Source organism: Carcharodon carcharias, chromosome 2, assembly GCF_017639515.1.
Source record: "Carcharodon carcharias isolate sCarCar2 chromosome 2, sCarCar2.pri, whole genome shotgun sequence".
NCBI classification, from domain to species: domain Eukaryota; kingdom Metazoa; phylum Chordata; class Chondrichthyes; order Lamniformes; family Lamnidae; genus Carcharodon; species Carcharodon carcharias.
This window is the reverse complement of record NC_054468.1, coordinates 186,687,272-186,714,578: the sequence shown is the minus strand read 5'-3', so window position 1 is coordinate 186,714,578 and position 27,307 is coordinate 186,687,272. Positions and strand designations below refer to the sequence as shown.

The following is a 27,307-nucleotide window of genomic DNA, read 5'->3' as shown; positions in this document are numbered from 1 at the left end:
TTTCATAGAGTCAGAGTTATACAGACAGCATTGAAACAGGCCCTTCAGCCCATTGTGTCCATGCCAGCCAACAAGCACCTATCTATTCTAATCCCATTTTCCAGCACTTGGCCGATAGCCCTGTATGCTATACATTTCAAGTGCTCATCTAAATACTTCTTAAATGTTGTGAGGATTCTAGGATTCCTGCCTCTCCCACCCCCTCAGTGTGTTCCAGATTCTAACCACCCACTGGGTGAAAACATTTTTCCTCAAATCTCCTCTAAACGTCCTGCCCCTTACCTTAAATCTATGCCATCTGGTTATTGACACTTCTGTTAAGGGGAAAAGTTTCTTGCTATCTATCCTATCTATGCCCCTCATAATTTTGTATACCTCTATCAAGTCACCCTTTAGCCTTCTCTGCCCTAAGGAAAACAACCCTAGCCTATCCAGTCTATCTTCATTGCTGAAATGCTCCAGCCCAGGCAACATCCTGGTGAATCTCCTCTGCAACCTCTCCAGTGCAATCACATCCCTCCTTTAGTTTGGCAGCCAGGACTGCACACATTACTCCAGCTGTGGCCTAACTAGCGTTTTATACAGTTCCAACATAACTTCCCTGCTCTTATATTCTATTTCTCAGATAATAAAGGCAAGTATCCCATTTGCCTTCTTAACCACTTTATCTACCTGTGCTGCTGCCTTGAGGGATCTATGGACTTGTACACCTAGATCCCTTTAATTATCTGTAATTCCTAGGGTCCGACCATTCATTGTGTACTTCCTTCCCAAAATGCATCACTTCACATTTCTCAGGATTAAATTCCATTTGCCACTGCTCTGCCCATCTTGCAGCCCATCTATATCATCCTGTAATCTAAGGCTTTCCTCCTCACTATTTACGACATCACCAATTTTCGTGTCATCTGCAAACTTACTGATCATACCTCCTATATTCACATCTAAACCATTAATGTACACTACAAACAGCAAGGGTCCCAGTACCGATCCCTGCAGTACACCACTCATCATAGGCTTCCCATCGCAAAAACAACCTTCGACCATCACCCTTTGCCTCCTGCCACTAAGCCAGTTTTGGATCCAATTTACCAATTGCCCTGGATCCCATGAGCTCTCACCTTCTTGACCATTCATCCACACGAGACCTTGTCAAAAGCCTTACTGAAGTCCACGTAGATGACATCAACTACACTACCCTCATCTACACAACTAGTCACCTCCTCGAAAAATTCAATCAAATTTGTTAGACGTGATCTCCTCCTAAGAAAGCCATGCTGACTATCCCTGATTAATCTCCACCTCTCCAAGTGGAGATTAATCCTATCCCTAGAAGTTTTTTCCAATAGTTTCCCTACCACTGATGTTAGACTCACTGGCCTGATTTATCCCTACTAACCTTCTTGAATAACTATATTAGCTGTCCTCCAGTCCTCTGGCACCTCTCCTGTGGCCAGAGAGGATTTGAAAATTAGTGGCAAAGCCCCTGCAATCTCCTCCCTTGCCTTACATAAGTAACTTGGGATGCATCTCACCTGGGCCTGAGGATTTATCTGCTTTTAAGCCCACTGAAACCTCCTCCCTTTCAAAGCTAATTTGTTCAAGTATATCACAGTCTCCGTCCCTGATTTCTACACCTACATTGTCTTTCTCCATGGTGAACACAGATGAAAAGTAATCATGTAAAACCTCATCTACCTCTTCCGGCTCCACACACAGATTGCCACTTTGGTCCCTACTCTTTCCCTGGTTATCCTCTTGTCCTTAATAAAGTGCCTTGGGATTTTTCTTTGTCTTGCCCGTCCATGTTTTTTCATGACCCCTCTTCGCTCTCTTAATTACTTTTTTTAAGTACCCCCCTACACTTTCTATACCCCTCTAGGGCTTCCACTGTTTTCAGCCCTCTGTTTCTGCAATAAGCCTCCTTTTTTTCAACCTGAGAAAGTACCAGGTTTTCAGCAGTGTGATCCTCTATGGACTTCAACCTGGATTCAGGCAAAGTTTTGTCTGTGAAAGATTCTTCATGAACAACAGGAGATAAAGTAGGCTATACATTGTTAGATTCAATGGAACTAAGATCTGAATGCTGCTCAGCCACTAAAAGCACAGCTGATTCTTCTAAAAAGACAACAGAGACATCATAAGATGCATCCATCAACAGGGAAAGATGAATCAATCTCTAGGACCTCAATCTCCATGAGATCACTCAGTACTGCAAGCGATTCTTCCTCATCACTCTCTTAGAAGAGCCAATTGAGGTCCAGCTGGTCTTCATGGGGATGGTCACTGCCTGCTGCAGTGTCTTCTGTATCCGCAAGCTCTGACCTTACTTCATGAAGAACGGAGAGGTTCATAACTTCCATGTCTGCCCTGGGTGTAGTGGATGGTGCCTCTGTGAAAGAAAAGAACTTACTGAACATATAAACTTCCTCAGCTTCTGAAAACTGAATTTCCACTGCTTCAAAGTAAACAACTGAAGATTTTTGCGTGAAAGACTGAGTCGTTCAAATGAGGAGCATCATCCGCTTTTTCCATGATTCTTAGAAGTATGCCAACAGGTATGTACATTGATCATGAAGAACATAGACAGAGTCAACGATCTGTCGCCGCTTGTAGCTAAGAATAATAATCCTGCCTTTGATTGGAAGGGCTACGTCGCCAGGACCTTGTAACTTGATACCTGCTGGATAAAGAGTCATCAACTGGAGCCAGTCGAGATCATCTGCTAATATGTTAACAGAATGTCCTTTATCAAAGTATCAAAGCCTTGAATTTGGACTAAGTGACCAGTAGTCTGGATTAAGATTTTCTACTCCACCGAGGAGCTCCGTAATTTGTCTTCTTCTGGGCTTTCCATTTCTTGGAAAGAATGTGTTTCATCAATACCAGCTGGCCTACAACTTTGAATAAAATTACTGGATTTGCAGAAATGCTTGAAACTTGCCACACTGGAAGTATTCCACACTCCTCCCCATCACCACCACCCCCCGCACCACTGGACAGTATTGGCATCTATACTGGGTTTTCATGCCACAACACAAGCATCCCAGTGGCTGACAGCATAGAGTTTACCACCCTTTCGCTTGGTTTGGCAGGCTTTCATATGGGTGGGGCCGCTGCTCATGGGCCCACACAATCCAGAGTCATGTAAAGCCTCAAAGTCGCCACAAATTAGACCGATTAAATGCCTGAAGCTCAACGTGTCTAGCATACTTGACTGCTTGATCCAATGTAAGATCATCTTTGGTCTGTAGCAAGTCAGAGAGTTTTCATCCTGGATACCCACGATTATGTGATTGCGGGTTAGCTCATCTTTCAATGTCCCGTATCTGCAAGAGCTAGCTAGGCGAAATAGGTCGGTTAGGAATAATTCAATTGATTCCCTAGGTTGTTGCGAGCACTGGTTAAAACGTACTTGTTCAATTACTAAATTTTGCTTCGGACTAAAATAGGTGTCAAAGACTTTAATAATGGGGTCAAAGTCCACAGTGGACTCCTGCACACCCTGCATCTGCTATTGGACCTACCGCATAAAAAAAAGGAACTAACTTGAAGCTTAGGCTCATTTTTGGCAAGACCTTCCGCTGCTTGGTACCGGAGAAAATGACGTTTCCATATTTCCCACTGCTGACCTCTCTACAGGCCCTTGAGACAGTCAATCGGGCAGGGAAGGGTAGGGACTGCTCACCAGGTACAGTCATCATTACTTCTCTGCAGTGTGCCTCCTTCTTCCGCAGAAATTTCTCGAGCAGTTTTCAAAGGTTTCTTCACTCAGTGGTTCCTTTGCTAAGACCTAGGTGTTTTTTTACATCGCTGTCTCCACAGATGCCACCATGTTGGGACTTGGTTCTCAGACTGACTGCAGACATGCAGGAAAGCAAGTCTAACACAAGACTGACTGGTATCAGTAGTACATCATCATCTATATCATATATTAGCATATCCCATCTGTTAACCCTTTATACTACACTGTCAATTCTGAAAGCTACAGTGTTTATAGAATCAGAATAATACAACATAAAATGAGGTCATTCTGCCCATCTGGCATGGGCCAGCTTTTTGATAGCGCTATCCAGCTAGTACCCCTCCTGTGCTCTTTTCCATAGCCCTGTAAATTATATCCTTTCAAGTATTTATCCACTTCTCTTTTGAAAGTTACTATTATACCTGCATCCACCACCCCTTCAGGAAGTACATTCCAGATCACAACAATCCACAACAAACAAAATTCCTTAAATTACCTCTACCTCTTTTCCCAATCACCTTAAATCTGTGTCCTCTGGTTACTGACCCTTTGGCTGTTAGAAACAGTTTCTTGTTACTTTTTCAAAACCATTCATGATTTTAAACACCTCTATCAAATGTCTCTGCTCTTAAGAGGAACAACCTTTATGCATAACTGAAGTCCCCCTTCCCTGCCACCATTCAAGTAAATCACTTCTACACCCTCTCGTCAGCATCAAAGCTTCAAATCCTCCCTCAAGTGTGGTGCCCAGAATTATGGAATTCTCTAGTTGGGGTATAACCAGTCTTTTATAAAGGTTTAGCACAACTTCCTTGCTCTTATATTCGATTCCTCCATTAGTAAAGCAAGAATCTCATATTCTTTTAATAGTCTTCCCAGCTTGTCCTTATACCCTCAAAGATTTGCATACACTAGGTCTTTCTGTGGGCCAAGTTTAAAATTCTTATTTGTGAATTTCACCTTGTTTAATCTAGAGTAAGCAGAGAAACTGCTCCAGAATTCTGATAATGCTAATTATGTAACCACTTGCTAAGGCTGTCTAAGTTCATAGGAGCAGGGTAGGTCATTTAGCCCCTTGAGCCTGTTTCACCATTCAGTGAGATTATGGCTGATCTGTGACCCAACTCATATCTGCCTTCGTCCCATATCACTTAATACTTTAGGTTAACAGAAACCCATCAATTCCAGGTTTTAAACAAACAGTTAACCTAGCATCAATTGCCATTTGCAGGAGAGTTTTCAACCTCTATCACCCTTTGAGTATGGAAATGTTTCCTAATTTCACTCCAGAAAGGCTTGGTTCTATTTTTTAAGATTCTGCCCTCTTGTCCTAGACTCCCCAGTTGTTTTTCTTATACTATTCTATCAGTTCCTCTTAATAGATGGAAAACTTTTATCAAATCATCCCTTGATCCTATAAATAATAGGCAACACAACCCTAGTTTGTATAATCTCTCCTTCTAATTTAACCTTTGGAGTCCAGGTACCATTCTGGTAAATCTACACCACACTTCCTCCAAAGCCAATTTATCCTTTCTAATGAGTGGTGCCCAGAACTGGTCACAGTACTCCTGGTGTGGTTCGGACCAAAGCTACTAAGAGTTCATTTTTTGCTGCCTCGCCAAGGTAAAACATCCGGTCTTCACTTGACTTGATTTTCTGTAATAATTTGAAATAACAAGCTTATCACATGGAAAAACATTGCTGCAAAGCCATATCCTACCATAATGTTTGAAGTAAAATAGGGAGCAGCTCATGCAAAGCGCCACTTTTATTATTTTTAGATAAGAAAATAAGGAATACTTAATATTGAAAAACTCATGATTCACCTTGACATTATTAACAGGGCCTTATCTATTCAACCCTTGCTCCTGCTCTCAGACCTACTCATCCCTCACCTCCATTACTCAAGACCTCAAACACTTAATGCAAGAGAGAAAAGAGGAGCCATGCAAGGCAAATACTAATAATTGGCCCACTTGGATTAAGAGTTTAGCTTGCACACTGGAGGCAGACTTGTCGGAACAAGAAGATAAGTGAATCACTGATAGATTGAGAGATTGAGCAAGATGTCCGACTGGAAAAAGTGGCTAGGAGTGTCACATAGAACAACATTGCCAATTTGCCATCCATTTGCAGCTCAGGTCAAGAAAACTAAGATCAAAATTTTAATGCATTTATTATATACCAAGAAAATCAGGAGAATAACAACAGCAGCTATAAGCCATAGGCTGGTGAAGTCAAGGCAGGAGCAGGGTTGGGAAGACACAAGTACAGTGGCCATTACTTAAGAAATCCAGTCCATGCAGTCACAAGGATCCCACAAATCAACTGAACTATGGAAATTTAACAGTGACATGGGTTACTTGAATGCCACACATTACAAGGTTAAAAAGGTAACAGACTAAATTAACTAATTGCATGAAGAGGACCCAACATTAATATATGGAAACAAAGCCCTCTTTTAAAAAGACTATGTAAATCTAGAAAATAGAAGAGGAAGAGGTGACCAGGTGTGTAGATGAGGGCAATGCATTTGACGTAGTCTACTTGGACTTCAGCAAGGCTTCAGATAAGGTCCCGTATGGGAGGTTGATAATGAAGGTAAGAGCCCATGGGACCCAAGGCAATTTGGCAAATTGAATCCAGAATTGGCTGAGTGGCAGAAAACAGATGGTGATGGTCGAGGGGTGTTTTTGTGACTGGATGCCTGTGTCCAGTGGGGTTCTACTAGGATTGGTGTTGGGCCCCTTGCTGTTTCTGGTATATATGAGCGATTTAGGGTTGAATGTAGGAGTGTTGATCAGCAAGTTCAAGGATGACACGAAAATTGGTGGGGTGGTAAATGGTGAGGAGGCTATAGACGGGCCGGTCAGCTGAGCTGATCAGTGGCAAATGGAACTTAACCCAGATAAGCATGAGGCAATGCACTTGGGCAGGACAAACAAGGCACGAGAATACACGATGAATGGTAGGACCCTGGGAAGTACCCAGGATCAGAGGGACCTTGGTGTGTATGTCCACCAGTCCCTTAAGGAGCAGGACAGGTAGATAAGGTGGTTAAGAAGGCAAATGGGATACTTGCCTTTATTAGCCAAGGCAGGGAGGTTATGCTGGACCTGTATAAAACGCTGGTTAGGCCACAGCTAGAATATTGTGCGCAGTTCTGTAATTCACATAATAGGAAGGACGTGATTGCACTAGAGAGAGTGCAGAGGAGATTTACCAAGATGTTGCCTGGGTTGGAGTTTTAGTTACGAGGAGAGATTGGAAAGACTGGGGTTATTTTCTCAGGACCAGAGGAGATTGAGGGAGGACATGACTGAGGTGTATAAAATAATGAGGGGCAAAGATAGGATAGACAGGAAGGAACTATTGCCTTGGTGAAGGGATCAATAACCAGGGGGCATAGATTCAAGGTATGGGACAGGAAGTTTAGAGGGGATGTGAGGAAGAATTTTTTCCACCCCAGAGGGTGGTGGGAATCTGGAACTCTCTGCCTGAAAGGGTGGTCGAGGCAGAACCCCTCACAACAGTTCAGAAGTATTTGGACGTGCACTTGCGATGCCATGGCATACAAGCCTAGAGCTGGAAAATGGGATTAGAATAGTTAGGTACTTGTTTGATCGGCACAGACTCAATAAGCCAAAGGGCCTTTTTCTGTGCTGTAGACCCCTATGCCTATGATAAAATAAACCTCACCCATATTGATAGAAAACAAATCAGCAAATGAATGTATGTAAAGTTAACGTACAGAAAAAAATGCACCTTCATGTTTATTAGCTGTGCATGATAAAATAAATGAAATATCTTAAGTTTGTGGTTGCAAAGCAGCAATGCACCCCAACTGAGGAAAGAAGTACCCAGCTTCCAAAATAGTTTTTAATATGGAAACAAGTTTCTGTTAATATTGGGAAACAAAAATTTAAGACCATTAATTAAAGGGTGGATCTAATTAACTGAAATTATTGTTCAGTTTCTGAATACTTAATCAGCCTACGCCTTTTGCCTATAGCCACTATCTCGTCCAAGGAAAACAGAAGTAGTTGCCAACATGAAACCAATAAGTAAGACCAAGGCCAAAGTAATATTGGAGGGGGGAAGTCAACTTTGGGAATGGGAATGAAACTAGGGAAGGTGAACTGGAAAAACAACAAAGAGATAGAACTACAAGGGTAACATTTAAATCAGTGATCGAGAGTTCAGGATAAATCTGTTATAAAAACAGAAAATGCTGGAAGCACTCAGCCAGCCAACGTTTGTGGAGAGAGAAACAAAGTTAATGTTTCAGGTTGTTGACCTTTTGGAGTCCTGACAAAAGGTCATCGAACTGAAATGTTAACTGTTTCACTCTTCACAAATGCTGCCTGAGTATTTCAAGCACTTTGTTTTTTATTTCAGATTTCCAGTGTCCACAGTATTTTGCTATTTTTAAATCAGAAGAAATATATTACCCTAAAAGAAAAACTCGCCAATAGCGAAATTCCATGGATGAATAAAGACACAATCGTAAAACTGAAACTAAAGAAAAAGGCATAAGCTAACTACATAGAAAGTAAAGAGGATGACGAAAGGAATACAAAGTGGTTAGGTGAGGTGGTGTACTTTGGCAGAAAGAATAAAGGGGCCACATACTGTTGAATAATAAAAGTCGTAATGAGCAGAGGACAAAAGGGATCTAGGGTTACACTCAAAGTAGTAAAAGAGCTTATTAGGATCATTAGAAAAAGCAACCAAACACTGGGGGCTGCATCTTACCAATGTCAGGAGGGCTGGGCGGTAATGGGCACGGAGCCGATTGCCACCCGCAATCGGCTGTGCACTACCATTTTACGTGGGTGGGCCAATTAAGGCCTGCCCATCGTGACACACTGCCAGTAGTGCTACGTGTGTGTGTGTGTGTGTGTGTGTGTGTGTGTGTGTGTGTGTGTGTGTGTGTGTGGGGTGAAGAGAGGGAGAGTCGGGGCATGCACTTTTTCGCGCATGCACCCGGAAGAGCACAGCAATCTCCCTGAGGCACGGAGCTGCCTCAGGGAGATTAAATTGAGTGTAAGGCTTTTTAATAAAGGAGTAAAAAAAAATTATTTAAACATGTCCCATCATGTGCCAGTGTCACATGAGCTGGAACATATTTGTGAATTGTGCAACATTTAGTTAATAATTTTATAAAACCTTCAGGAAACCTCATCCTGCACGTGGATGAGGTTTCTTGAAAAACTCGAAGGCAGCTTGGGCTCTTCACCTGCCCGCCAACATTAAAGTTGGACGGGCAGCCTTACTAACAACTTTAATTGGTTTTTTAATGGCCTTAATAGGCCGTTGGCAGTTTGGCGGTGGGCAGCTGCCTCTGGTGCCCACCAAACAAAATATCTAAATGACGTGCGATGACATCGGGACAGATGCCTGACATCATGTGTCATTTTGCGCGTCAGTGTGTCGGGCCCACCCCTGCATGCCGACAACCTGGGATTCATTAGAAATTAGAAAGCCAGGGAATTTTCTTTTTATTTGTTCATGGGATGTGGATATCGCTGGTTAGGCCAGCATTTATTGGCCATCCCTAATTGACCTTGAGAAGGTGGTGGTGAGCTGCCTTCTTGAGCCACTGTGGTCCGTGTGGTGTAGGTATACCCACAGTGCTGTTAGGAAGAGTGTTCCAGGATTTTGCCCCAACAAAGTGAAGAAACAGCAATAAAGTTCCAAGTCAGGATGGTGTGTGACTTGGACGGGAACTTCCAGGTGGTGGTGTTCCCATGCATCTGCTGCCATTGTTCTTCTAGGTGGTAGAGGTCCCGGGTTTGGAAGGTGCTGTGGAAGGAGTCTTGGTGAGTTGCTGCAGTGGATCTCGTAGATGGTACACACTACTGTCACTGTGTGTCGGTGATGGAAGGAGTGAATGTGAAGGTGGTGGCTGGGGTGCCAATCAAGCAGGCTGCTTTGTCTGTACTGTGTCAAGCTTCTTGAATTGTTGGAGCTGCACTCATTCAGATAAGTGGAGAGTATTCCATGAAACTCCTGACTTGTGCCTTGTAGATGGTGGGCAGGCTTTTGGGAGTCAGGAGGTGAGTTACTCTCCACAGAATTCCCAGCCTCTGACTTGATATTGCAACCACATTGCTATGGCTAGTCCAGTTTAGTTTCTGGTCAAATGATAACCCCTAGGATGTTGAAAGTGGTGGATTCAGCGATGGTAATGCCATTTAATGTCAAAGGGAGATGGGTCAGATTCTCTCTTGTTGGAGACGGTCATTGCCTGGCACAAATATTACTTGCCACTTATCAGGTAAAGCCTGAATATTGTCTAGATCTTACTGCATATGGCCATGGATTACTTCAGTATCCGAGGAGTTGCAAATGGTGCTGAACGTTGCGCAATTATCAGCAAACATCCCTACTTCTGACCTTATAATGAAGGGAAGGTCATTAAGGCAGCAGCTGAAGATGGCTGAACCCAGGACACTAACCTGAGAGACTCCTGCAGTGATGTCCAGGAACTGAGATGACTGACCTCCAACAATCTAAACCACCTTCCTTTCTGCTAGGTATGATTCCAACCAGTGAATAGTTTTCCCCCCGATTCCCATTGGCTTCAGTTTTGCTAGGGCTTCTGGATATTACACTCGGTCAAATACTGCCTTAATGTCAAGGGCAGTCAAGTTCAGCTCTTTTGTCCATGTTTGGACAAATGCTGCAATGAGGTCAGAAGCTGAGAGGCCCTGGTGGAACCTAAACTGAACGTCACTGAGCAGGTTGTTGCTGAGAAAGTGCTGCTTGATAACACTGCCAACAATACTTCCCATCACTTTGCTGAAGAGAGAAGATTGATGGGGCAGTAATTGGCCAGGTTGGGATTTGTTCTGGTTTTTGTGGACAGGACATACCTGGACAATTTTCCACATTGCTGGGTAAATGCCTATGTTATAGCCGTGCTGGGACAGCTTGACTAGGGGTGCAGCTTGTTCTGGAGGGCCATTCTCCAGTAATATTGCTGAAAAATGTCAGGGGCCCAAAGCTTTTGTAGTATCCAGTGCCCTCAGCCATTTCTTGATATCTCATGGAGTGAATCGATTTGGCAGAAGACTGACAACTGTGATGCTGTTGACCTCAGGAGGCGGCCGAAATGGAATCATCCACTGGGCACTTGAACCAGGGTTGATCTCCTGTCTTGATGATAATGGTAGAATGGGAGATATGCTAGGCCAAGAGGTTACAAATTGTGGTTGTATACAATTCTGCTGCAGCTGATGGCCCACAACACCTCATGGATGCCCAATTTTAAGTTGCTAGATCTGTTCGAAATCGATCCCATTTAGCACAATGGCGGTACCACACAACACAATGGAGGGCAGTTCAATGTGAAGACAGGATCATCTCCAGAAGGACTGTGTGGTGGTCACCCCTACCATTACAGTCTTTGACAGATGCACCTGCAACAGGTAGATTGGTGAGGACGAGGTCAAATAGGTTTTTCCCACTTGCTGGTTCTCTCGCTGCCTGCCGAAGATCCAGTCTAGAAGCTATGTCTTTTAGGACTCGGCCAACTTGAAGTAATGGTACTACCATGCCACTCTTGGTAATGGACAGTGAAATCCCTCACCCAGGGTACATTCTATGTCCTTGCCACCCTCAGTGCTTCCTCCAAGTGGTGTTCAACATGGAGGAATACTGATTCATCAGCTGAAAGGGGATAGTAGTTATGTTGTTATGTTAAACTTGTATCAAACCTTGGTTAGACCACACTTGGCCTGCTGTGTACAGTTCTGGTCTTATAAAAATATATTAAATTTTAAAAATTATAAAAATAGAGAAGAGGTGGAGTAGCTGCAAAAATATTTACAAGGATAATACGAGAACTGGGAGGATACACTTACCAGGAAAAGGTAAACAGCAAGGGGACTTTTCTCAAGAAAAAAGGCTGAGGAATCACCTGATAGAGATCATTAAGATAATGAAAGGGTTTGACAGGGTAGAGATAGAGAAAATATTTCCACTTCTGAAGGATTTTAAAACTAGAGGTCATAAATATGAGTCACTAATAAATCCTATAGGGAATTCTCTGCCTAGAGCAGCAAGGATGCGGAATGCATTACAACAAGGAATATTTGAGGGAAATATAATTCATTCATTTAAGGGATAGCTTAATAATCATGTGAGAAAGGGATTTGCTGATAGAGTTAGATGAAGAGGAGTGGCATAAAATTCGTGTGAGCATAAACATTGGCATGGGCCAAATGGTCTGATTTTGTGCAGTAGACTCAATGTAACAATCACATAAGATAAAATATAAACATAAGAATGAAGAATAAGTCAGTTTCAAGCAAGTATCTTACATTAAAAAGTAGTGTATAAAGTTATTCCAAAAACTGCACACTTAACAGATTAAAAGACTGAATAAAATTAAACCGATTAGCTACATTACAATCACAGAATATACTGGTATTCAAGTCTGAAAAAATAGTTTTGGAAGAGAGTGAATTAATTGATCCTACTGTACCTTACTACTGGCTTGTTCACACTGTGCAGTCACCTTGGTCAATTCATCTCTGCACTTATTCAGTTTGCGTTCTTTCTCTGAAAGATCTGTTTTAGCTTTATCAAACTGGAATTGAATTTCATGTAGCTTGTTCATGTGATTTTTGATTTCTTTTTCCTGAGCTTGAAGTCGAAATTCCAGATCCAAAATATTAGCTTGCAGTTCTTCAAAAAAAAAGCGAGTGCTTTTCATCAGACTATTGCTGCAGTATAGCAACTAATCATTTACTTCACCTGAAACATTTCAATAAGCTATTTCATTCAAGAGCAATACAATGGCTATTATTGCAAGAATACAGAGTACACTAGGTCACTGTGAGAATGCAGAACTCAGAGTAATGCAGGCCTCTGGACCCAAAATTTTCCATTAAATTTATCACTTTTGATTGTATTTCCAGTCTTTTCCATGATGTGTCAAACAATGCTGAATTATGAATGCTCCACAAATGAAAAGTTTCTGTCAGATAATACTTATTGCCACCCAACAAGCAATTCAATAAATTGAAACTTGATCAAACTTTTTAAATTTCAGGTCAAACTTTACATGGAAATATGAATTTAAATAAACATGATTCTTAATATTCACAAAACTAAGCTCTTTATTAACTGCTGGATTATCAGTTACACTGTTATTTTAATAATAGTTAGATTTAGAACCAGCCAATGAGATGTCAGATTCATGACTAAGGGCTTAGCCAGCGAAATTTTCCCATCATAATTGAAAGCCATTTTCCTTTGCACAAATATGGGCCAATCGTAATTGTACTGATAACCATACAATGATTAAAGTGAAATCATATCCACTGAATCATAGAAAAGAATATCTTATATCATTGCTGATAAGCTGAAAATCATCAATCAGATCAAGGAGACTTCTATGCGAGCATTCATTTCAAAAAGAATGAGGATTGTTGAATCAATGCTTTGTGGGTGGCTTAAAAGTGAAGAAAAGTTGAGAAGGGTGTCGATTGATACAGATGACAGTTATAATGCAGTCTCACCTATATTGCAGTCTGAAGATATAGTGGCCATGGACTGCATTATAGCAGGGCCCCAGTGTATTTGGGTAAAGACAAGGTAATGCTACATACAATAACACAAATAAAAACACTTAATGTGCATTACTTCACAGTATACTGGCAGGGCAAAAGCACACTCATTAGCATGCTGTAGCTTGTGAAGAAAACATAAGGGTTCCTCATATACTTAGTTGATTTAATCCAATTCAGGATAACTAATTTACTAACACAATTTTAGTTACAAGCATTTTGATTTTCAAAAAAAGCCTCTAGGGGAATTAGGCAGATGTAGATTTATATCAATACAAAGATTAAAACGTGGAAAATACACGTTACTTGCTGAATAATGACTTCTTAGGATTGGATAAGCTATCACGCTGCTCTTCAATCTTTTGGAGCCTGCATTCAAATCCTATCCTGACTAATGTGATGAGTTTTTTTTCTCTTTGTCTGTTATAATGATCCTCTATGAAATGAGTTTGGGTATCTTGATCCACATCTAAGAGGATTCAAAGCTACAGTATAAAACTGATACTAATCAGGATGTAATTAACAGTCAATATATTGCTTGTGCAGGAAATAAAAAGATTTACTCTGGTGCAGTCCAGGGTGCACTTCTAAAGTTTTATTCAGGGCACATTACTAGGGTTGAATAAAGAAAGTTTAATTTTGCAGCTGTCTGGGCCAGAACTACTTGAAAAATATTTTATGGTCAACAGCAGGTGACAAACTGAAGAACACGGCAACACACCACAATGATTGAAATGAGTAAAAGAGGACAAATCAAGAAGTATGTTAGTGAGATGAGTAAAATCACCGCTTATATTCCTCATGCTGCTTAAAAGCAGTTTCTCTTTCAAAATTATTCGTTTTGAACAATTGTTATTCTCTGGTCACTATAATACCTTGATTTTGTAATTTCAGTTGCTCGTCTTGCTTGGAATTGTCCATACTGTTATTAAACAAGCCTGTAGAGCCTGTGACCTTTTGCAGCGACTTGGGACAGTGTTTCAAAGGAGTTTCTTCCTGCTCCCATTGAAGATTCATGGCAACACCCTTCTTCAATGGGGTCTCCAGTGAATGGGGGGTTTGCTGCTTTGAAGTCTGATTTTGTTGCCATGGGAACACAGAAGAGGATCGCTGCCGTGCAATGTTCCGATGGCTAATGGTGCTTTGAGGCTGTGTTTGGTTGATCAACTGCAAAATTGTAAAAGCTCAGTTCAAAAAGGAGTTTTCCATCAAGAGTTCCACTAAAACTATGTTCCTTAATCTGAAATTGAGAACACTCCTATCAGTCTATGAACTTCTACTTAGTCATCAGGGATACATACCCAGGTCCCAAAAGAAACAGAACAGTGTATTAACCCACTGTACAATCCAGAGGACCAGCATAAGTGTCTTTCTACATTATGGAACAAAGATTGAGGCACCACATCACCTAGTAGTTATATGGTGCTTTTAACATGGACTATATCCCAAAGTGCTTCACAAAGATGTAACCAAAAAAAGACACCAAACCAAAGCAACTACATGGGAGGAGCTAAAACATTAGTTAAAGAGGTGGATTTTAACAAGAATCCCAGAGGAGGATAGGGAGGTGGAAAGACAGGGGCGGAATTCCAGAGCGTGGGACCTATGTGGCTGAAAGCAGGCCTGCCAAAAGAAGACTAAAAGGAGAGAGGCAGTGCACAAGGCCAGATTTAGTAGAATGAAGAGTTCAGGATGAGGGGTTATTTGGATGACTGGGGGATGCTACTGAAATAGACAAGGATATACGATGACAGGATGGAAAGATGAGGATGAACAATTTTCAATGACAAATGCCCCATCCTCCTATCTCGTAGACCTGCTTGCCTACAGTACCTGCAGGTTTCTAACCTCAAATCTTTCCCATCCCAGTCACTTCACCTACAAATACCCTATTTGACTCAGTCACTGAACCAATAATCATTTTTCTCCCTCCAGAATGGATGGCAACATCTTAACCCTGAGTGAAGCCTCCCTACCAAACTAGAGTTTTCAGCACTTGCCGCGCCAAACCACTGCAGCAATGGTGTGGCTCTTACCACAAATAATACTTTGGTTTCTCCCCCTCCTCCACTGGTTCTCTCCTCTTTTAAGCAACTCACATTGTTTCTCCAATTCACCTCTTCTTTAAAACTTTTGTTGCCTGCAACCAACCCAAATATCGCACTGAGTTATCCTCTTTAAACCTCCACATTGCATTTTCTCATCCTCAATAATTCATCTCAACTTCTCTTGCTTTCTCACCTCTGAATTCACTGCCCTCCAGTCTACACTAAACATTTATCCCATATAAACTCTTCTACCCATTTTCACCACCAGCCCCTCAACTCCCATAACCTCCACCTCCATGGTCTCAATTAGACCAAGCATCTCCAACTGCTTCCTTGTATCTCTCACCAATCACATTCCCTTCCCCCTTACAGCCATACTCCCTCCTGTGTCCATACTAGGACAAAACCTGAACCTAAAATCACTGCCAACCAATGTTTCCTGTAATCTGTGCACACTCGCAGCTGCACAGCAATTCAGAAGGTACCACTGTGCTGCTTAAGTTGCTGTGGATGCACAACGCTCAAAAAAATTGAAAAATATTGTGCATTGAAATCAACAGGTTGTGTACAATGAAAACATCTAGAGGAAACATTGCTTACAGTTCCACTCTATAAATCCCAACTGTCTAGTCTTTGGCCCTCCATTTTCCACAATATTGTTGCAGTCACTAATAGGCATAACCATTCCTTCATGAGAGAGGTGGTGGGGGTATAGAGGCTGCGTGTCATCAATGTACACATGAAAGCTGACTCCCATGTCCATGGATGATGTCACCAAGGTGCACCGAGTAGTTAAGTAAGAACAGCAGAGGATAGATTCCCTCAGGGTTGTTGGAGGCAATGGTAGGCTGGAAGAGAAACTGTTGACGGAGATGCTCTGGTTAGGCAGAAAGGTCAAGGAGGATGAGGAGCCATACTGAACAGTCAGAATGTGTCATTTATGATTTTGCTCAGGGCTATTCAATGCTATGGCAGGGGTGGAAACTTGACTGGAGAGAGTCAAACAACTCCAGGGAAGATAGGCACAGATTGAGATTCGATACCAAGAGCATTTGAGAATTCAAGGGCATTGGAGAAGAAAGCGTGGTTGAAGATGGGTATGCAAGGATAGATGAGTTGAGGATAGGTTTTCTGGGGTGGGTGATGATGGGCAGTTTGTAAAGGAACAAGGCACAGAAGAGAGGATAGGGAACCATTCAAAATGTCAGTTAGCATGGAGATCAGGAATGAACGTTAGGTATTCAGCAGTTAAGTGGGAATAGGGTTCAGGGAGCAGAAGGTTGGTTTGATGGATGAGGTCAGCTAGAAGATAGCATGGAGGAATATGGAAGAGAAGCCAAACAGATAAGGGTTCAGGTCGTGTACAGAAAGGGGAGGAGAGAAAACAGGAGTAGCACTTTAATAGATAGCCTCAGTCTTGGTGACAAAGAAGTCTGTGAGCTCCTTACATTTATTGGAGGTAAGGGAACGGTTTAAGGACACAGTTGGTAGCAGAGACATGTTTTCATTTTAAAAATGGAATGCCATTGATTTTATAAAAACATATTACTAATTAGCAAATATTACACCATGTAATAGTGGCAATTATTTAATAGTAGCCTTATTTTCCCAAATTCATATTTTTGTACATAACTATCTCCCATATTTTTATGGGATCAATGATATGATGCCACTATGGAGAAGTGTGAGAAACTGGTGTACATTAACTGTATCCATGAATCTCTTTCCTTGTACAAAAGTGCTTTGCAGCTGAATCTCTCTAATGGCAAAGATCAGAACCTGCCATACAGGAAACTATGAATGTGAACTGACATTCTACCATTTCACGTTGCAAAAAAGATCTTTTCTAATAGTTGGAAAGCAAACCAGAAAGCAGGGTTAGTGAGAAACAGAATTTAAATGCAGGTAAGTTATTCCAAAAGCTCAGCCATAAATCTGCACTCTTCCTATCCTGGACTGCTCAGGAAAAACTAGAGCATATTGCATGGATTTAGTTCATCAGCGGGGGAGGAGGGCAGGGTTAGAAGAGGAGGTAGAGAAAAGTAACAGGGAGGATGTAAAAGCATTAACTGCAGCTTGGTATTTACATTGTTCTACATCTATGAAAGTTGGTGTTGCATTCATATGCAACAGAAAGGAATTTGCCATGCAACCAGTCTCTGTCTAACTGCACCTCACATATGCAAGGGAAGCATTTGAAAAGTAACAGTGACTTTACAGATGGATACATGGAAGAGAGGTTAGCATGCCCCTGATGAAAATAAGGTGATATTTCCTCCTTTCAAATTCATCAACAACTTATTGCACTCATCATTCAAAGAGTAAAGAAAATTAAAACCAATACTTTAGTTCTCAAAGTCACTCATTTTTGTAAATTTAAGGAGAGAAAAATATATAAATATTATTCACATTCTAGTGTCATTATATGATTGAAAAGTTAACATACATTATGCCTTAAGGTATACCTGTAGTATGTTAATATGGAAGTGAAAAGCTGCAGTGAAACGTGCCTTGGACAGTAGCACAAAAACAGCTGACAAGAATCGCCACTTTGCACTCAGCCCCATTTTATATTCCAATTGAAGTCAATAGAAGAATAGAATCAGGTCAAGTTTAAACGGTTTGACAATCCACTACAGCCCATTTTGCATTGCCACTAATTCAAGTTTCACCTTTATGGGTCTAAATAGCATCAAACAAAATATATTTCATATGCTGGAAATCTGAAATAAAAACAGTCAACATTTCAGGTCTGTGGCTTTTCATCATCAGAGCAAAATGCTGAACTAAACTAAGGAATTAACAGGGGGCAAAACAGAGATAGAAAGGGAAAATAAAAGCTCTAAAAAGCTTCTCAAAAGAGAGCTTTTAAATTAATATTGCAGGTTGAGAAATTTTTTGCCAGAACTGGGAACAGTTCTCAGTTTAGTTATCACCTTCCCCATCTTTTTAAATGTCAACAGGTCTGCTCTGTATTTCCAGAATATCCTCTTTAGTGGATATAAAAGATTTGTCTCACCTTGGTCTGAATTATTTTTAGTTCCGTTTCCAATTGCCTTCTTTCTTCCACTTCTTTACTATATTTTTCCTGTAGTTCCTCCAGTTTTGAATCTACAAGTAAATCATCAAAATGACTTGGTAACGAATAAACTCCTCTAATTTTGTTTCGCAAAAGTTAACAAAAAAATTCAAACCTTTTGTACATTCTGCAAGATCGGTAGTGACTGCATTCTTCAATTAGCAGTGTAGTTGTGTCTGTTCATTTTAAATGCACCACTTGGGGATTCCTAACCACACAGACCAGAAAGATCCCAAATATTGGCAGATCTTAGTCATGGCAGCAGCAAAGGGCATGTTAACTGGCCTTACCATCAGCTAAAAGATAACCTCGATTACATGCTCAAGTCCTGAATAGGGTTTGATGCATAACCATCTGTCTTACTATGTGCTAGCCATTAGCCAAGGCTAACACATCTGATTTATTTTGCAATGTTTAAACCTTTAAAACATTAATATGAAATAGGCAATAGTAACTGTATCCAAGCTTACCAGCAACGTTTTTATTTGGTGTCATAGTTCCAGAGAGGTTTCTTTGTGGTGTTCTAGACTGCGCATCGGCTGACGTTACAGTCTGCTGGCTTCGCTCAAGTTCGGACTTGTATCTATATATTAAAATAAAAATCAAACAAAAATAGTGCAGTTTGTTAGATGGAAGTCTACCCTAAATTGACCTTTTATTTACAGAAGCAATAATAGTTCTTACATTTCAACATCTAATAAAGTCTTTCAAATCTAGCTCAGTCTGTCTGTATAGTAAATAGCGAGTTACGCAATGACTTGTCTTCAGTTTTCTTGGGCACTAAGATAATTATGCAATAACTTCAGATGTCTATTAATTCCCTGCACCTATATTTCCCCCAATTCCCAAAAATGGCTATGCAATATGTAATCAACCACCAATTTTATTTTACAGCTTATACCTACTTCTGGCCTATCCAATACCACACTCTTTACACACTAGATCATATGGGTAAATTGCAATAAACTGTTAAAGGAGCATGTCTCTCGCCCTATTTATATCAGAGTACATAATTCCATTATATTAGGAGGTTAAGTTGAGGAAAACAGGAGTGATCACATTATTTTGATTACAGTGATCTTTCTCCCTTTTTTTTCTCCTTTCCTTTCTCTTAAAGACATCAACTCCTTGATGGGATACAGTTCTACAAAAGCTAATCAGCCTTCAGTATCTAACCCAAGTAGCTGTTACTTATGTTTGAAACAAGACAGAAAGTCAGTTGGCTATTTTACCACACACATCGTTACAGCAGAGTCTGATACTGTCTTCAACATGAAATCTATGCATGTGCACTCTCAATAGGGATTACTGGATACAAAGTAGGAATAGAAAGCGTGGCGAATTTTCCTTCCTCGTTGCAGAAGAACTGAAGACATTTGTAGCACCCTTACTGGTATTTATACAGATCAACTGGCTGAACACAAACTCTGAATTTCCTGGTCTTTACTTTTTAGCCACTCACCAACTTAACCAGATAAGCTAAAGTGCATCGTTATCTTCATAGTAAGAGCCAGAAGATCTAGACAAAACACACCTTATGCAAAAAAAATCTGTTCTGTTATTCCAAAAATAGTCCAAGCTGCCTTATGAATTTAAATATCACCCTCTGCTGGCTAACTACTGTAGCACCAGGTTTTCTCAAATATTTAATTCCAATATTTGAACATTTAAGCTACTCTTCTGCACATTTTTAACCAATGTTTTCCAACGTCGAGGACATGCTCCAAAGTCTTATATTAGTGTGGGGAAAAAAAGTTAATTGGTGGAGGTTTACTTGGAGTCTAATTTAGGTCACCTGGTTGATTGTATTGTTTCCAGTAGTGCTGCACCCCTTTGGCACAAAGCAGTGCCTCCTTCATATTCTTTGTGACTATGGATTATTATATCCTTCAGCACAGTATTAAAAATCTCTTTACCGCTTGTTCTCTTGCTCAAGTTTGTCCATCCGTTTCTTGCTTGATGCAAGCTGCCCTTCCAGGTAATTAACTTGTGATTCCTTCACCTGCAATTCATGTGAAATCTTCTGCCTGGTTTTCTCAAGGTTTTCACATGACTCTATTAGGCCCTGGTGCTCCCGCTTCAGAGCACTCGTTTCAGTCTTCTCATTCTCTACCTGTTTTACAAGCAATGATGAAAAATGATTATCAATATACTTTCTACCATAGAAAGAAAAACTACCTTATGATAACCAAAACACACATTTTGCACCACCTGTTGCAGGCTTTGACTTATTAATCGGCTATGATTCTTCTAGTGCAATGCACCCAGAGTGGTTTATTGTTGATTTCAGTTCAGACAGTGAGCTCTAACAAGCTATTTTCCCACAGAAGCATCAGATATGATAGAGTTAAGATCAAACTAATCTTATAGTATGGATTTACTGTATCTGTTTGGCTGTTGATAGCACTCCCATAATTAAATCAGAAGACTTTAGGATTTAAACACAGTGTGAATTTCTGTGGAGGATGAGCAGAGGAATCCCCAGAAAAGTAATACAAACAAACAGTGTTATAACAGAAGATCGGGAGAACAACCAGAGAACTTTACCCCTGCAATCAAGGCTGACATTCCAACTCACTGCTGATATATTGTTTCATTGTCCGAGATGCCATCCTTTGGACATGTCCTGTCATTTCGCTCAAGGTGAATATTCAAGATTTCATTATTCCAAGAGGAGCAGGAAGTTCCTTTGGCCTTTTTCTTATTCCCTCAGCCAACATCGCCAAAGAAAACAATCAGTCATCCAATTGCAGTTTGCAGTATCTTGCACAAATTGGCTGCTGCATTTACCTACAATGCAGTCACTCCATTTCAAAGTTATTTAGAGTGTAATGTGCTTTTGGGAACTTTCAGAGATAAACATGCAAAATAAATTCAAGTCTTTTAAATAAAATTATTTTGACACTACTTGGAGGCCAGTGTGAGGAAGGAAATGAATCAGTATATGTAATGAAAGCACTTAATCCTGTTTTGGTAAGTTTTCCCCAAAAGAGATTCCTTTCACACTCCTTCCTTAGCCAATATACTACTTTATTCTTAGTTTGTATGTCCTTCAGGCTACAATTATATACATATATAAATTGTCTATCTATTCGGGAAATCATCTTTCCTTCTACCCTCTCTAGATTTCAAGACTGTGACCATGGAATTACATTGCCTCAATTTCGATGCATTCAGGCTGTGTTTCACAGTGTGCCCATGCCCATTGGAAAAGGGGTTGGGTAAGGCAACTCCATTTCCATAATTGCGTGTCAAAAGGAGCAGCCGCTGTACACGTATCGGTACAGATGTCCACTACACACTTCAGGGGACCAAGCAGCATTCATTAGCAAGCATGTGTTGCAAGCGACCTCCCCAATTTAACAGACGCAATCCCTATAAAAGAGAAATTGTAGCAATGTACAACAGGGTAATTGGTTTTGGACCCTCAAATAGAAGCCATGTCACTGCAAGCCATGCCCTGGATTCAGCAATTATCTCTACCCTCCACACATACTGTCGGGTGGTTGAAGGCAGAAAGGAGGCCCTGTGGGAGGAGGTGGAGAGTCCAAGGGAGTGGTTGCAGGTTGCAAGGTAGTCAATGCTCAATGGGTAGTCAATGGACCTGGCAACATACTGAACTGACTGCTGCTTTCAGTGCACAGAATGCCAGGGGGAGTTTGGTGAGTGAGGGAGTTCGGCGAGGAGGATAACTATAAATGAATTAAGAAAAATTTATTTATTTAATTAACACAATAAAGATGGCAGGAGGGTAATGTGTCACAGCTAAAGCATGTGGGAGCTCCTGGATGCCACTACAATCCATGGCAACCACATCTGCCAAAAGCACCTGCAGCTTGAGGAGCTTTGGCTCAGAGTTAATGAACTGGAGGCTGAGCTACAGATATTGCGACGCATCAGGGAGGGGGAAAGTTACCCAGACACTTTGTTCCAGAAGGTATTACACTCCTTAGCTTAGCATCATCAGATTTGGTTAGTGGTCAGGGACAGGGGGATGTGACTGTGAGACAGGCAGGTAAAGGGATCGAGAAGGTGGGAGTGGAGGATCCTTGCAACTGACCAACAGGTTAGAGTTTCTTGCAGCTCGTATGGACAAGAGCACGGGCTGTAATGTGGATGAACAGGTTGACCATGGTACAGGAAGCCATTCAAATGGGGGAGTTAAAAAGAATGTAGCGGTAGTAGGGGCTAATATAGTCAGGGGCATATACACTGTTCTCTGCAGCCAAGAGCGAGAATCCAGAAGACTGCCTTGTCTACCTGCTGTCACGGTTTGGGATATCTGCTCAGGACTGGAGAGGAACTTAAAGTGGGAGGAGGAGGACCTAGTTGTCATGGTCCATGTAGGACCTAACGACATGGTAGAACTAGGAAAGAGGTTCTGCATAGAATGCATGAGGAGTTAGGCGCTAAATTAAAAAGCAGAACTCAAAAGGTAATAATTTCTGGATTATTACCTAAACCATGTGGTATTTGGCATAAAAGTAAATAAAATTAGAGAGATGAATGCTCAAAAATTGGTGTGGGAGTAGGTCCCAGTTATTGGGGCACTGTCATCAGTAGTGGGGAATCGTACAGGGATCGGTGTTCTAGCCAGTCGTATAATAAGGGAAGCAGAGAAGGCTTTACACTAAACAAAGGGGGGAGACTGTAAATTAAAGGAGAATAATAGGTCATGGTAGCTATAAAGGTAATGATAGTCACAGAATGGCTGGCAGGGACAGTGATTGCAAACTTGCGTGTTCCAGCAGATAGGGCCAGAGTTTACAAAAAAAAGTTTTTAAAAAAACTGAATTAAGGTATCTGAATTCTCACAACATTCTCCAGATAAACTGTGAGCTCAAATAGAAATTCATATGTATGATCTGATAGCCACAATTCTGTAATGCCAGAAGGAAATCAAAGCTGTGACCTGAATATCCATCAGTATGCGACATTCAAGAAAGACAAGCTGGGAAAAGGTGTGGGGGTAGCTCTGTTAATTAAAGAGGCATTAGTACTGTAGCAAGAGATGATCTTAGTTCTAAAGATCAAGACATGGAATCAGTTTGGGTGGAACTAGGAAACAGTAAGGGTCAGAAAAAATTGGTGAGATTTGTTTATAGACCACCAAACAGCAGTGATAATGTAAATCACAGTATAAACCAGCAAATTAGAGGTACATGTAACAAGGGTAATACAGTAATCATGGGGGATTTCAATCTACTTATCGACTGGGTAAACCTATTTAGTACGTATGTTGTAGAGGACAAATTCTTGGAATGTATGCAAGATGGTTATATAATGCAGCACATTGAGGAACCAACAAGGGAACGGGTGATTTTTAGATCTAATGAAAAAGGGCTAATCAATAGTCTTGTTGTAAAAGGAGCCTTTAGGAAGGAGTGACCATAATATGATAGAATTTTACGTTATGTTTGAAAGGTGTAGTTCAATCAGAGACTAGGGTCTTAAAACTAGACAAAGGAAATTATGAGAGTATGAGGGACAAATTGGGTATGGTTGATTGGGAAACTAAATGTTAGTTGTTGCTTGACTACTCTCATACCTCTTAATGTAAAAACCTAATATACACACAGTTTACAACAAAAATGTATTCCTTTAATGCATAAAAACACAGCAAGGAAAGCGCTCCAACTGTGGCTAATGGAAGAAATCAAGGATTGTAGTAGATCAAAGATGTGTATAAAGTTGTCAAAAAAATGGTATATCTGAGAATTAGGAGCATTTCTGATGCCTGCAAAGGAACACCCAGAATAAGAAAGGGAAAATAGAATGAGAGTAAAGTAGAGAGAAACATAAAAATGCACTGAAAAAGCTTCTATAGGTATGCAAAAACAAAATGTTTAGCAAAATCAAATAAGGGTCCATTTCAAGTGGAGTCAGAAGAATTTATAACAGGGGATAAGGAAATGGCAGAGAAACTAAACAAATACATTGTGCCTGGCTTTAAAGGAGGAAAATACTAAAAACATCCCAAAAATAATGGAGAATCGAGGGACTAATGTAAATGAGGAACTGCAAGATATTAATATTAAAGAAATATTACTAGAGAAAATAATGGGACTTAAAGTAGACAGATCCTCTGGACTTAATGATCTACATCCCAGAGTGTTAAAAGAGGTGACTGAGGAGGTAGAAGATGCATTGGTGGTCATCTTTCAAAATTCTACAGTCTCTGGAATGGTTCCTGCAGATTGAAAGGTGACAAACATAACCCCACTATTTAACATAGGAGGCAGAGAGAAAATGGGGAACTACTGACCTGTTAGCATGACATAAGTAGTAGGGAAAATGTGAGAATCTATAATATAGGATGTGATAACAGGAAACTTAGAAAATAATGATAGGATTGGGCAAAGTCAACATGGATTTATAAAAAGAAAATCATATTTAATAAGGCTGTTGGAGTTTTTTGAGGATGTAACTAGCAGAATAAATGAGGGAAAACTAGAGGATGTGGTATATTTAGATTTTCACAAAGCTTTTAAAGGTCCCACACAAGAGGTTGGTAAACAAAATTACAGCACATTGAATTGGGGGAATATCAATAGACAACTGGCTAACAGACCTTGGTGTGGGGATGTATGCCCGACATGCATGAGCGTGAAATAGCGTGTAATAGAATCGTGCGAGCATCCCGGCGTCATTGTGCACTCGTGTGATATTTCGATCAACAGTGCACCTGCCAACAATTAAGGGGGCTGTTAAGCCCATTAATCGATTAACTAGAATTTTTCCCTACCTGTCCAATCTTACGGCTGGCAGGCGGGTGAATTGGCCAAGCAGCCTTTTTATTTTTGAGGAAACCTCAACCACGGGCAGGATGAGGTTTCTGATGTTAATTAAAAATAAAAATTTTCAGAACTCATTTGCAACATGTCCCTGCTGACAGAGTCACATGAGGGGGCATGTTTTTCTTATTTTTTAAAAATGTTCTTTTTAATATGGAAAATCTTCAGCTCCCTGAGGCAGTTCTGTGCCTTCAGGGAACTTTTACTGATCACACCCGCATGCATGCTGACTTCCGCTCCTGCCCTCCTCCCCACCCAGGCAGCACTGAGTGTTTGAGCATGCAATTCGGGGCCCATTCATGGGCAGCGGACCATTGTGCAGCCGCTCCAGAGTCCGCCCACCACACCTGCTATGTGAGGGGAAAATCCTCCCCGTAGAGTAGGAATAAATGGGTCATTTTCAGGCTGGCAGGCTGCGACTAGTGGGGTACAGCAAGGATCAGTGCTTGGGCCCCAGCTATTCACAATCTGTATCAATGAATTGGATGCTTGGATTAAAGGAAATGGCCAGAATTTTTTAGCCCTTCACAGCAGCAGGACCCTTTGGTCCTGCCGATGTGAACGGAGCTTTCAATAGTTCTCTGGCCCCACTGCGGGGAAACCCGCTGCTGGGGGGCTGGAAAATTCTGGCCAATATTTACAAGTTTGCAGATGACACAAACCTAGGTGGAAGGTTTGAGTGTGAGGAGAATGCAAAGATGCTTCAAGGGGATTCGGAAAGGCTAAGCGGGTGGGCAAAAAATCTGGCAGATGGAACACAACTTGGATAAATGTGAGGTTAACCACTTTGGTAGGAAGAACAGAAAGGCAGAGTACTTCTTAAGTGGAGAGGGGCTGGGAAGTGTTGAGCTTCAAAGGGACTTAGATGTCCTTGTACACGAGTCAATGCAGACACAGCAAGCAATTAAGAAGACAAATGGTATGTTGGCCTTTATTGCAAAAAGTTTAGAGTATAGGAATAAAGATCTCTTACTACAATTATATAAAGCCTTAGTGAAACCTTACCTGGAGTAGTGTGTGCAGTTTTGATCTTCTTACTGAAGGAAAGGTATGCTTGCCATAGAGGGAGTGCAATGAAGGTGCACCTAATTAATTCCTGGGATGGAGGGACTGTCCTTTAAGTAATGATTGAACGGACTGGGCCTTTATTCTCTGGAGTTTAAAAGAATTGAGAGGTAATCTCATTGAAACATACAAAATTCTTACAGGACTCGATAGGGTTGATGCAGGAAGTATGTTTCCTCTGGCTGGGGTGTCTAGAACCAGGGGGCACAATCTCAGATTAAGGAAAAGGTTAATTAGGACTGAGATGAGGATGAATTTCTTCACTCAGAGTGGTGAATCTTTGACATTCTCTGCCCCAGAAGGTTGTGGATGCTCAGTCATTGGCTATGTTCAAGACTAAGATCAATACTTTTCCAAGATCTCATTGAATGGTGGAACAGGCTCGAAGGGCTGAATGGCCTACTCTTGCTCCCATTTCTTATGTTAAGAACGAAGTTCAATAACCTCACTAAAGTGCACAAGGTAAGTGCGCATCTTCATGTCACATCTCACACACCACGCCACCCACTTCCACATTGCTCAATGTAACATATCCTCATCACTCACACGGCATTGCACCCTGAAACTCAGAATTCACTCCAAACACCCTGACATCATAACTCACTGACACATATCTTTGAAGCCAGTAGCCACACATATGCCTCTCACTGCCCAGGCTGCATGTGTTTTCTGCTGCCAAAGGGAGTCCGTGTTCCACATTCATGTAGACTACCCAAGATTGCAGTGCCTTTTAGTTATTTGAAGAGGCTGCTTCTTAATTACTGGTTGTACTCTAGCCCCATGCTCCTGATCCTTGGTCATCCAGTGCAAAAGGGGCTGGGGAGGGGGTAGACCTCCTTGTAAGCCTGTTCCTTGGCGTGTCCATCACCAGGTTCAGGCAGCAGGCAGTCGAGGAGGTCCTCCGACCTGACTGTCTGTCCCTCTACCACAGCTATGTTCGCCGCCAGGTAGCCCTGGAGAGGAAGCATGTGGTGTCCACCAGGACACTAGGCATC

General features: G+C 41.2%; 1 protein-coding gene across 1 annotated transcript in view; it reads right to left on the bottom strand.

The window, feature by feature from the left end:
- The window catches only part of LOC121293770 (centromere protein F-like), a 103,494-nt gene that overhangs the window by 62,950 nt on the left and 13,237 nt on the right, over positions 1 to 27,307 (bottom strand). Inside the window, exons 3-7 of the mRNA XM_041217075.1 lie at positions 20,370 to 20,566; positions 18,924 to 19,036; positions 18,394 to 18,485; positions 14,202 to 14,493; positions 12,240 to 12,442 (exon numbers count right to left, since the gene is read on the bottom strand). Coding sequence (XP_041073009.1) covers positions 12,240 to 12,442; positions 14,202 to 14,493; positions 18,394 to 18,485; positions 18,924 to 19,036; positions 20,370 to 20,566 — 897 coding nt within the window. The remainder of the gene's footprint in view (positions 1 to 12,239; positions 12,443 to 14,201; positions 14,494 to 18,393; positions 18,486 to 18,923; positions 19,037 to 20,369; positions 20,567 to 27,307) is intronic.